This window comes from Tetranychus urticae, chromosome 2 (genome assembly GCF_039701765.1).
Source record: "Tetranychus urticae isolate SD_2017Ah chromosome 2, NJAU_TeUrti_SD_1.0, whole genome shotgun sequence".
Lineage (NCBI taxonomy): Eukaryota > Metazoa > Arthropoda > Arachnida > Trombidiformes > Tetranychidae > Tetranychus > Tetranychus urticae.
The window spans coordinates 1,340,187-1,351,630 of NC_142959.1; the positions used below are offsets into that span (position 1 = coordinate 1,340,187).

General features: G+C 32.5%; 3 protein-coding genes and 1 long non-coding RNA gene across 5 annotated transcripts; 2 read left to right on the plus strand and 2 right to left on the minus strand.

The window, feature by feature from the left end:
• The first annotated feature begins 832 nt into the window (after nt 1–832).
• Nucleotides 833–2,543, plus strand: LOC107363804 (solute carrier family 60 member 1). The gene is made up of 4 exons (XM_015931073.3): nt 833–1,081; nt 1,140–1,298; nt 1,388–1,816; nt 1,876–2,543. The coding sequence occupies exons 1-4, from the start codon at nt 874–876 to the stop codon at nt 2,433–2,435; spliced, it is 1,356 nt and encodes a 451-aa protein (XP_015786559.2). The 5' UTR covers nt 833–873; the 3' UTR covers nt 2,436–2,543.
• Nucleotides 2,544–4,991: 2,448 nt separating this feature from the next.
• Nucleotides 4,992–6,532, minus strand: LOC107363735 (uncharacterized). The gene is made up of 3 exons (XR_001568971.3): nt 5,975–6,532; nt 5,317–5,882; nt 4,992–5,251 (listed from the first exon to the last, which is right to left on the minus strand). It is a non-coding gene; the product is annotated as an uncharacterized LOC107363735 (long non-coding RNA).
• A 14-nt stretch (nt 6,533–6,546) lies between these two features.
• LOC107363734 (uncharacterized) lies at nt 6,547–8,686 on the plus strand. Of its 2 annotated transcripts, XM_025161142.2 has the most exons (5): nt 6,547–6,721; nt 7,043–7,099; nt 7,160–7,243; nt 7,306–7,765; nt 7,832–8,686. In XM_025161142.2, exons 2-5 carry the CDS (start codon nt 7,079–7,081, stop codon nt 8,038–8,040), a joined length of 774 nt encoding a protein of 257 aa, XP_025016910.2. In that variant the 5' UTR covers nt 6,547–6,721; nt 7,043–7,078; the 3' UTR covers nt 8,041–8,686. The 2 variants fall into 2 exon arrangements, with proteins under 2 accessions (XP_025016910.2, XP_089123388.1); XM_089267262.1 differs by lacking the exon at nt 6,547–6,721 and having other exon boundaries at nt 6,972–7,099.
• On the minus strand, nt 8,577–10,545 carry LOC107363733 (uncharacterized). The gene is made up of 3 exons (XM_089267261.1): nt 10,398–10,545; nt 9,593–10,287; nt 8,577–9,393 (listed from the first exon to the last, which is right to left on the minus strand). The coding sequence occupies exons 2-3, from the start codon at nt 9,802–9,804 to the stop codon at nt 8,769–8,771; spliced, it is 837 nt and encodes a 278-aa protein (XP_089123387.1). The 5' UTR covers nt 9,805–10,287; nt 10,398–10,545; the 3' UTR covers nt 8,577–8,768.
• Nucleotides 10,546–11,444: the final 899 nt, after the last annotated feature.

An 11,444-nucleotide genomic window follows, 5' to 3' on the forward strand; every position in this document is an offset into this window, starting at 1 on the left:
GTTAACTGACATACATGTAATCATAATTACACACTAATAAATTAAACACTATTAACAAATATGTAAATAAAAACAGTTTACTGATCACTTGTTGAGATAGACTTAACTAGACTAAAAAACCCAAATCAAAACAGCTACATTTCAATGGCGCGATGGATGAAAATAGCCTTCACTCTGATTTCGTAAAACTGTTTTCGATTTGAAAATTCTGTTTCATTTCATTAGATAACTCATGGTAGGAAAATCAATGTAAATTTGCAAACTCAGTTTTTTTCAAGAGTTTCTAGGAAATAACAAGAAAAAAGCACAAAATAACACAAACTGAGCATTTTTGTATTGCATTTACATTGTTGGTAAACACTGAATTTTATTTTAAAATTTTCGTCTGTTTAGGTTTACAATACTGGGTTGTAAGAAATTTTGGGTTTAATTTAATATTCACAAGACAGTCATTTTCACAGGACAAGATTATTCACAGGTATAATGATTGAAATGTAATGAATATTTTATTAGTGCAAGTAAGGTTTTCAGTTTCTTAGTAAGTCATTCAGTTGAAGTGATATGTTTTCTTGAACCGCCATTACTGATGAGGATCACTTTATCTGGTTTACTGGTTTGTTGTGGTATTGATTGCATTCATCTTGAGTATCATGCTAACAATGAACATGTTTACATCAAGTGTTTTTTAATCACTTGATTCAAATTTTTACAAAACCGGTTGATAACTGGAAAACGATGTTAATAAAGATCGATTAGAGGTTGACATGAAAGATAACAAGGATTAAGTCAATCTGGTTGACTAGTCACAATGTATTTTAAAGTTATTCAGTTTGATGAGTCGAGGAAACTCTTTGGTACTTCAATACAGTTACCATGAAAGTCACTCGTTTCATTTGTGACAACAGATACAGAATATTTAAATCTTTTCTCGTCTATTTTACCTTTTTTTGCCTTGGATCGGCAACAACCCTTCTTGGTTCAAGTTTACTTGACTTAGAAATCAGTTTAAATGCTGATTTTGCCAAAGTTTCATATTTGATTCCAGTTCGAAGTGCTGGTCACATTGTTGGATCAGCTTTTGGTAAGTCCAATGTCAATTGAAATATTTACTCATGCAAATTAATCTCATTGTTCAATAGCTGGGGTAATTGGCCAAAAATTCAATCGATCTCTAGTTCTTTGTATTTGTAATTTGATTTCTGGCATTTTTCTCGGAACTGCTCCAAACTTTAAACAGTTTGAGTATGTCGCTTGCTTTTTATTTATTGCTGGCATAGCACACGGTATCGCCGACGTTCGTAAGTAAACATTAGATCTTAACTATTCCTAGCACCTAAACTTAACATATGAACATGTGAATAATGTCTTCTTTGGTTATTCAAAACAGTGTGTAATACACTGATCACAGACACATGGAAGGATAAATGTACAAATTGGCTTCAAGCTTTACACATGTCATGGGGAATCGGTTCACTTATAACTCCAGTTATATGTCGACCATTCTTAATACCAGGACAGGACGAGATAACAACAAACGCAACACTTGAAGAGCCGTCGATTAAACCAATAAATATGAAACCAACTGCGGATGATGTGAAGGCACAATATGCCTTCATGATTATTGCTGCAATATCAATGTTCATCGCCTTGCCATTAGGTTATATTTATTTTAAAGAGCGAAGTTTACAAAATAAAATCAGCAACAAGCAAATAAACCCAGATACCAAACAAAAATGGGCTCCATGGAAAGTTAACGTAGGAATCATTTTATTGGCAATCATTGGTCATCTTACGTATAGTTTAGAGTCAGTCATCGGTAAGTAACACTCATAAATGTGCGATCTTACAATTAATGATTTTTTTTCATTTACTTAGGTTCACTTGGAGCTTCATTTTCAGTCAAATCTGCTCTTCATATGGATAAAAAGACCGGCGTTTTACTTGCCACTGTTTTCTGGTCTTGCTTCTCCTTTTATCGGTTAATCTTCATTCCACTGACATTCGTTACATCAGAAGTAAAATTACTGCTCATGAATACGCTTTTCATGATTATTGGTGTTTTAGTTTGTGTTCCTTGGGCAAATACCTATCAAATCTGCATTTGGATTGGATTTACTCTCTTAGGTGTAGGAATATCTCCAATATTTTCAGCTTCATATGGAATGCTATCAAAGCACATTGTTCTTACTGGAAAAATATCGCCGATTATTTTCATTCCTGGAGTTCTCGGTGAATCTGCTCATCCTGCACTTGCAGCTACTTTAATGGCAAATAATCAAATTTCATTTCTTTATTACATTGGTCTTCTTGGCGTTCTTCTTATCATAACATTTGTCACTCTCATGGTTTATTGTAAAAAGGTTTTTAAAAGTCCTGATGGTCTTCATCGTGGAGTCAAGGATAGATTATCGACTCTAAGTATTAGTCGCCACTAAAAGTGTCATATTTTGTCTCATTATATTTTATAAATTGTAACAAATGCTTTAAATTCTGACCCCAACGATGAATCATTCAAAAATTAAAACGTCAATTCTTGTTTCAAAGTGTCTTTTTGTTTCTCGTTGGCTTTTATATCCAACCAGACTTTAAGAAGATATGTTTCCCTCGGTCATCAAAAGAAAACAGGTGAATAATAGTTAGTGGTTCATAATAGTCTATCAGCTGAAGCATGAAAATGTTGTTACATAATTAGCTAAAACTAGAAATAATTTGCCTTTGAATATGAAACATTTGTTTATCTAACCATGCAGCGTGTAATAAACGCTTATAAAAAGGAGAGACATGTACAAAGTGGCTTTAAGCTTTACACATAGCATGCAAAGTCAGTTCACTGTTTTTTAATCCAGTTCAAGTTGACCATTCTTAATATCAGATGCAGAAACAAAATAGTCTAAATGAAACAATTAAAACTTCAATATGAGGTTATCAACACTAAATACAGCAAAGTAACTTGTACAACGGTCTGACTAGTTAAGTGTAATCTGTTCAAAGATCAACAGATAACTACAAACATAAACAGCCTTTAGAAAAATGAAAATGAGCTTCACAAAACTCATCCCAATGATCATAACAGAATCTGTATTTATTTTAAACGAACATAAGAATAAGAATTGAGTTTTATCAATGTAAGCATCAAACGAAATCTAAATAATTTACTGAATCACAGTTACAGTACTTCGTCTAAATGGATAATGATATCAATGTCAATAATATACATTTAGCAACAACAAATTTCTGGTAAATGCTCTGAGCGTGTTGAAAGATGAAAGATATTGCATTGATATTAAGCTTTGGACGTTGAAAGTAATATTGTGAATGCAGTTAAAGTTTATCAAAAGTGAAATTTTTACTACTAGACTTTACACGACCAAATTGGTTTGACTGATTGTGCACATAATTTAATTTAAACAGTAGTATACCTTTATTGATGCAACTTGTTTATTTAGCTTTTCAGCAAGCAATATAAAGGTAACAAGAAAATGATTATCTTTTGATGGAAAAGAATCCACTTAACCTTGAGAACTTTATTATTAATCTAATGAAACACGGTAAGAGTACAACAAAACGCCAATTACCTTAATAATCACAAATTAACTTCCAACAAAATGGCCAAAATTAACAAGAAATAGTCCAAAAATTGAACCTAAAAACAAAATATCAATAATCATACAGACAAGTGAATATAAAGACAAGTAGAGTAAAGCTGATTTGGTTAATCAGCAAACCCAAAACAAATCACCCTTAGCTTGAAAATAATTGCTAGTAAAATAAAAATAACAATAACAATTTAGATAATAGTTAACTGACATACATGTAATCATAATTACACACTAATAAATTAAACACTATTAACAAATATGTAAATAAAAACAGTTTACTGATCACTTGTTGAGATAGACTTAACTAGACTAAAAAAGCAAATTAAAACAGCTGCATTTCAATGGCGCTCACCCGAAATAAACGAGCGCTGAACTCAAATCATATTTTTGTTATCTAAATTGTCCAATAATTGTTATCAATATTGTGAAACAATAAGTCTTTCCTGGTTAGTCTATCAACCATCAGAATCAACCGTCTACTGATTAGACTGAATCAATTATTCAAAGTATAATAAGTTGATCATTGGCATTATTATAAAGTTGATTAATTATAAAATCAGTAAAAAAATGTTTTGACCGCAAAAAATAATGGAAAGCAAATGTGGTAGAAGTGGTAGTCCAATTCATAAATTGCTGTTGTTAACTGTTGAAGCTTCACTGATCTTTTCGGTCAAACATTTTCATGGTCCTTCAACTGATTAACTTTATTAATCAAAAATTGGTTCAATTTTCTGTTGAAGTAAAAAATTTATCAAATCAACAACAAAAAGAAATGATTTTAACATTAAAACAAGTTTAAATTGTAAATGATCAAAGAATAGCTTACAACAATAAAATCAATATATCAACCTATTCCTATTTTAAAGTGAATAAAAGCTCATAGAAATGGGTAAATTCATTTTTTAAAGGCAACAAATTTTTCAGTGAAACTTGATTACTTTAATTGTCCAGTTGACATCTTACGATCAACAATGATTGATTTAAAGTCTCCAATTAAACTTTAATATTTGACCAATTGTTCACTTAAACAATTGTTGATTTTAACTTAATATCAAATTTTCAAGTTGATAATCAAATATTATTTTTGTTTACATTCACTTTCCCTGGTAAAACAACGAAAAAAAAAATGGTTTACAGTTTTAATTGCACAAATTAAGACAGCTTTCATGTTAATTGGAGTGTATTTCAATCAAAGGTTGGCTGATTGTTGGCAGTCAGTTTGGATTCAATTAACATGGATAAAATGATTTAGCCTCTGATTGAACCAAAATAAGGTTTACGCGAGTTTGGCCAATTTTTGATTGCGTTTTGGTTCAGTTTACATCAAGTTGCATTTATTAAATTGTTAACTTTGAAATAACTTAATTTAACAATCATCAGGATTATCATTAATTGTCAATGAACCGGAACTTTTATTAGTAGTTTATTGTCAATGGTTTCAATCAATCAAACTCTGTGCACAGTTGATTGCGAGTAAACTTGATTTTTCAATTCAGGTTGAAGTTTAATTTCACTTTAATCGTTATTGTGATTACATTTCATCATGCAAATAAGTCCAATCGTTTCCATCTTAACCCTCAATGTGCTTGGACTTTATGTCTGGTCAAGTATGAGACTCCAATCTCAAATGAATTTCCAACACTTTAAATAGCCTGTTAGAGGTTAGATTATGATTAATGATTGTTTGCTTTCTAATTGTGAATCGAAAATTTCTCACCAAAAACCACAATTAACAGGCACTTTTGTTTGTCGTCTTGATTGTTGACTTGGCCATGAAACGGTATATAATTAAGAGCGTTAAACATGGGAAAATGGATCCACAATTTGAGATGATTTCTATTAATTAAGCCAAAATTGTTCGCTAATTTACCAAACCAGAATAATACATGATATTTGTTTCTCATAGCGGCAGAACAATAACAACAGGTTTGATCATTAGTTTAACAAGTAAACAAAGTGTTGATTAACGGTTGACGAAACATTATTCTTGAATAGCTTTTTTCATGTTTCAAAACACATGTAATATTGCTCTATCTTTCAATCAATAGACCCTGTAAAGGCCAACATATTAACAGGCAGGTTAACATCATGAATGTCAAACAGAAATCTAATTAACACTATAATTTGTGAAAAAATTGCATCCAAAATTGAAAGGTAACCAAGCTGACCGATAAACAAAAGGTAAAGTTAGGTCATAACATGGACAGCACTAATTAACTTGGTGCAAGATATCAACACGATGTCCAACAGCCAATTGCGATAATGTTTACATTAGTTTACAGTCTGTCAAATGAGAGAGCAAGAAAAAGAGAGATTAATTAACCATATTAAAGAGCGTCATTTAAGTTGAAAAAATAATATAAATGAATTATTACATTATTATTTGACCAGTGAACATGAAAATTGAGATCAACCAGAAGGAACATAAACCATGTATTAAATAGCGATAACAAGTACAGTAGCAAACGCAGTAATTACAATTGTAAATGCTTTGGTAAAACTCGTAATCCATCAATAAGTTCGAATTGGCCAATAAATGTCAATTTGTGTCCAGTTTATCCAATAATAATGTCCAGATCCGAGGTTTTTCCGTTCCATTTGGTGGCAAGTCTCGCAGCTTTTCACCATTAATGTAAAGTACAAATGAATATCAAAGGTAAAGCCTGGTTTTTAATTTATGAGAAGAAAACGAATTAAAAATTTGGATCAACATATCGATTGGAAAGAAATACAATTACAATTGTTGACCAATAATTGTATATTTAGATGTAATTATAGATTGTTAAAACATGCTTATTAAAGTGTTAGTCTGTACAAGTTGGTTACCATGTTCACCGTTTTATAAATGCAAAGCAAGATTCAATGCAAAAAGGATTAAGATACCGGATCTAAGTATGAGTCCAGAATCAAAGATGGCTTAACTTTAGGAGCGAAAAAAGGTTGTCATTTTTTTTAATTGCATTGTTGTTGAATTTCATTACTCCTTCTAATATTGTTATTTATTGTTGATGAGGAGTTTCCTTCCTTCAACCATTTGATATACTTGATAACATTGATAGTGATTATACACTTTAGTGGTCTTTACTCGAGTTTACCTTTTGTTTTGAAGATTGTTATTAGTGGTAAAATTATGTTTTAATATACTAACCACCCCCACCACCTTCTTACATTATTTTGTGTGTGTTTGTGTGTTAACCTTTACCTTTATGGCTAATAATCACCAGTCAATAATGACCTGAGGGAGTGAAAAATGATAATAATGAAAAAGGTGAACGTGAAAATGAATGTACAATGTTCGAGTGAGAGCGAAAAACTTTCACTTGTCATTTCGTATAAAAGAGATCGATTTTGGTTCAAATCATCAGTCAATCAAACAACCTCAGTCAAATCATCCAATCTTAAACAACACTCAAGTCTACAAAAACTTTTTACTTTTCTCTTAGTTTCGAGAATTTGATAAAGTTTCAAAAACAATCATCATGTGCGGAATAATTTTCAAGGTATAAAATCTGTTTGTTCATGGATACCAATTCCTCTAACTGTTTATGTTTCTCTCGCAGGCTATCTTATGTTTTGGCGTTCTCGCTGTTGTAGCTCATGCTACTGGCCATGGAGGTCACAGTAATACTCACAGAAAACAAGATGTAAGTTACTTTCATTTATTTCTTTGAACTCTTTTAATTCTTTCGTTCTGTATTATTCGCAGGCTTGGGGCAACTACGAATTCGGTTATGATATTGTCGATCCTTGGGGAGCCAAAAACTACCGACAAGAATCTGGTGATGGCTGGGGAAACAAATGGGGCTCATATGGTATCCGCGACTCCGATGGTAGATTGAGAATTGTTGAATATGTAGCTGATGGTCATGGATTCAGAGCTAAGATCAAGACCAATGAACCAGGTACTTCTAACAAAGACTCTGCCGCAGCAATTTACAATGGACCCGATGGCCATGGATACAGTCACGATGTAGTTAAATCTGGTTCCGTTGCTCCTCATTTCAACCACGGTTCATACAAACATGAACTCAAACACGGCCATGGTGGTCACGATGGTTATGACAAAATCCATCATGCCCCTGCTCACCATGATGCTCACCATGATGCTCACCATGAAGCTGATTATGGTCACGATGGTTGGTCTCATGAAGTTAAACATGTTCCAGGTAAGCCAATAAAATATTGAAAATTTTTCTATCAGATATTAAATTTGAATTTTCTGTTTTCTCTAGTTCATTCTTACAAACACAAAGAAGTTGACCATTACCCATCATACCATCATGAACCTTCACATCATGGACAGTCACACTATGAACCTTCTCACCAACATGAATCTGGTTGGGGTTCATCAGCTGATAATCATGATGGCTATGGTTATGGCGGCGACTTAGCTGGTTATGGAAATCATTATTCACTCAGATACCTTCGTCATAAGAAGTAAACTAGCTAATTTGAAGAAAAAACAACAATGATGGCCAATTAAATGAAACAATCTAATTAAATTAGCAAAGAAAGCAAGTTAAGAGCTGTTTAATTGAGATCATCAACAACATCATCATCATCAAAAATCGATCAACCATGGTTGATTGGATTGACTGTTCGTGAATAATTACTCAGTGGACCATTTCACCCATACTTTCACTTTTCATCAACTCCATCATCATCCTTCCATTAAACTGATTATGGTCATTTGGAACAATCATTGATGATTATTGTAGATTAATAATTTTGAAATATTTTTTCAAACCCATGGACAGCCAAGTTGACAGTGTTTATTTGTTATTATTTGTTTTGATTGTTTATTTCCTTCTCACCTGACTTGACTAAACTTGTAAATTATTGTAATTGAAACACAAAACTTCCGGATTCAATTGTTATAAATTGTCTCCATCGATTGATTGTTTATGTTAATGTTAACTCTTTTGTTAGTTACCAAATTCATTTCACTGTAAACATCAGCAAAACAAACGCATATTGTTCTGTTTCATCTTCGCTCTTTATTAATTTTAGATTTTAATTGTGTATAATGAAAATAAAAAAAATCCTATAAATATTGTGATTATTTTAATAAATGAATTAACTTTAAATGTATCCAAACATTTTTTACACCTTGAATTGCGATTTTTTGTAGTCGCCACCAAATCTGAAATTGAGAAACGCAATTTAAATTTACGTAAAGCTTAACGTTCCCTTAGAAATGAATATAATATACTCTCTGAGTAGCACTAAATCTGGTCCAACTGCTATGCGAGTCTGATTCCTTAAATAGTAAAAAAACGAGTGAATACCAACAAGGCGGTCGTCTTTAGGTGTTAGACCTTTTATAATAAACGGACCTTGAACTATGGAATCGGGGGGCATTGATTTCTCGACGGTGGGCATGACAGATGTGCAAACCATTGTTCTTCCTGAGGGCGGAAAGAAATATCGTGGGGGTGCAAGATGGTTAACACTTTCGTAATTTCTTATGCAGACTCCCCATTTTTTCATTTGAATCTTGGTATGATACAAATTTCCAGTAGCCATTGATAAACCTATATGGACGAGTTCAGTTTCATCGGCACTTGTATAATAAGGAATTATGATTGGATGCAATCCATCTTCAAATTTTACAGCATCTTTAAGAATCACTACTGTGAAACTATTATTAAGTACATAAGGTCTTCTTTCGAGGTCATAGGCCGGGTTATTATCACTACCTACCACGTCCTGAATGGAATACCTCAACGATAGATTTGTGTTGTTTGACTTACCACTGTATCCAGAATAAGCAAAGGTTGGCTTTGCTTTTACTCTAAAAAAACAATAGTGAAACATTTAGAGTTAACGATTTTTTTGTAATTGGTTTGAAACTGAATTAGTATGATAGCTGTTTGAAATTTGGATTGACATTAACTCAATCCCATTCCAACAAAAACAAAGATTTATGACTCCGAAGAGGTGATTTTAACGATTTCAAGTTTGATAATAAAGGCTAAGTAGTGATTACTCACGCCATACCAGTTATCGCATCAGTCACAATAGTTCTATCGGAGACTAAAACACCAACACCAGTGACGTTAACTCCTGACAATACTATGCTTGCATCAAAAAACATAAGATAAGGATATTGTCCTGGTTTGATTTCCGTATAAACAATTGTTAGAACAGGGAATATTGATGACAATAAAATTGAAAATACCAATGGAGTTTGGTTGATCAACATTTTAAAATATATCTGTAAACTAGTAAAGGTTTGATGTGTCTAGCACCGAAACGTAAAAGTAATTGAAGAGCTGCATCCTTTACATTTTAATTTAATTATATGTAATTTGATATGAAAATAAAAAAGACAAAGAGTAATTTGAATCTCCAAGTAATCAAAGGTTTGTCACATAACATGCAATTGTTAGACGAATCTAAAATGAGATCAGGATGTTACTCATTTCGTCTCTTTTTTCTGGCTGGTTTACCAATTGGCTTATAACTTGGTTTATTTTGGTTAGCCATGACGGTTTCAAACAGCTTATTCCAGTCCGCCATTGCAGATTCAATCAGATCTTCTGGTAGTTCATGTGTGTCGCATTGAAGCATCGTCCGCAATTCATCTTTAATGCTGCAACAGTCAGTTCTATTCATCATGGTCATAATAGCCAGTCGATACAACTGACCCTGACTGAGATTGGAAATATCCGGAGTGGCGGAAGCTCTAAAAAAAGAGAAGAGAAAAGAACAAAAGAGTGAGTTGAAAGTAAACAAAGAAAAGAGAAACTTGAAAAGTTGAAGTAGAAAAGATCAAATTAAGAGACAGAAACTTACCCTTCCATTAGAATTAAGTTAACGTGATTCACAGGTGGGAAGACAAAAAAATTAAACCAATATCAGTTGGTTAATCAGTTTTGAACAAAAATAATTAATCAGTTATTAGTTAGTGAGCTAATGCAAACCAGTGCACTAAAGCTTGACTCCAAGCTGACTGAAACATTTCAACTTTTCAAGACTTTTTACAGGCCTGTGGTAACCAGAGTCTGACTTGGCCTTAAGTCGCATGTGTAGACATCTCACTGGACTGGGACATTTTTTGGTACTAAATTTGAATCGTTCTTTAACCCACGAATGTAATTTTGGAAGCTATTGAAAACGGGATGATGGAAATTGATGTTAATTACATTGATGATGAATACAATGATTCCAATGTGCATGAATTGAGAAAAACTAAAAGCATATTGGCAAAGCTACAAGGAATTACTGTTACGCATCCAATGGGTCGAAATGCGGTCACCTCATTGGTCACTTTATCACATAATCTTCAAGAATCGTTCTTTAGCCCACGAAATACATGTAATTTCTTAAAATGTTGAAATTAAAATATTTAGGTGAACATTCCAAATTCAAGTTAACCAATAACCAGCTTAGTTTATCGAGTCCTTGAGACACTTGACTCAACAGACTGGTTAGATGAGTAAATGTATGTCAAGCAAGAGCTAAATTTAAATTTGCGTTGAAAATTGGAGAATGCAGAACAATTGATAGGTTTGAGAGTTGGTAAATTGTTTGAATGAAAATTTAAATTATATCGAGGATTGAAGGAAACTCACTCATTACAAGGATAGACACTGTTCTCCTATTTAATAACTATCAAATTGGCAGATAGATGATTAAATCTATTGAGCAATCGGTAAATTGATATGATTATGATGATGATGATTAGGGTTATTGAGAAAGATTCCTTTGTTTACAGTAACACTGATTAACTTTTTTGATAGCATGCAATAACGGTTAAATGTGATTGCCTTCTGGTTTGTTGAAAAACGTTAAACTGTTGAACGTTCATATAGTTTAGTAAAAGTGAATAATTGCACTTTC

Excerpts from the sequence above, each read along its gene's own strand:
- LOC107363804 (XM_015931073.3), top strand. The coding sequence starts at position 874 with ATGAAAGTCACTCGTTTCATTTGTGACAACAGATACAGAATATTTAAA. Across the intron at positions 1,082-1,139 it reads CATTGTTGGATCAGCTTTTG|CTGGGGTAATTGGCCAAAAA; the intron begins GTAAGTCCAATG and ends ATTGTTCAATAG. Across the intron at positions 1,817-1,875 it reads TAGTTTAGAGTCAGTCATCG|GTTCACTTGGAGCTTCATTT; the intron begins GTAAGTAACACT and ends TCATTTACTTAG.
- LOC107363734 (XM_025161142.2), top strand. The coding sequence starts at position 7,079 with ATGTGCGGAATAATTTTCAAG. Across the intron at positions 7,100-7,159 it reads TGTGCGGAATAATTTTCAAG|GCTATCTTATGTTTTGGCGT; the intron begins GTATAAAATCTG and ends TTTCTCTCGCAG. Across the intron at positions 7,244-7,305 it reads ATACTCACAGAAAACAAGAT|GCTTGGGGCAACTACGAATT; the intron begins GTAAGTTACTTT and ends TATTATTCGCAG.
- LOC107363733 (XM_089267261.1), bottom strand. The coding sequence starts at position 9,804 with ATGTTGATCAACCAAACTCCATTGGTATTTTCAATTTTATTGTCATCA. Across the intron at positions 9,394-9,592 it reads GATGCGATAACTGGTATGGC|AGTAAAAGCAAAGCCAACCT; the intron begins GTGAGTAATCAC and ends TTGTTTTTTTAG.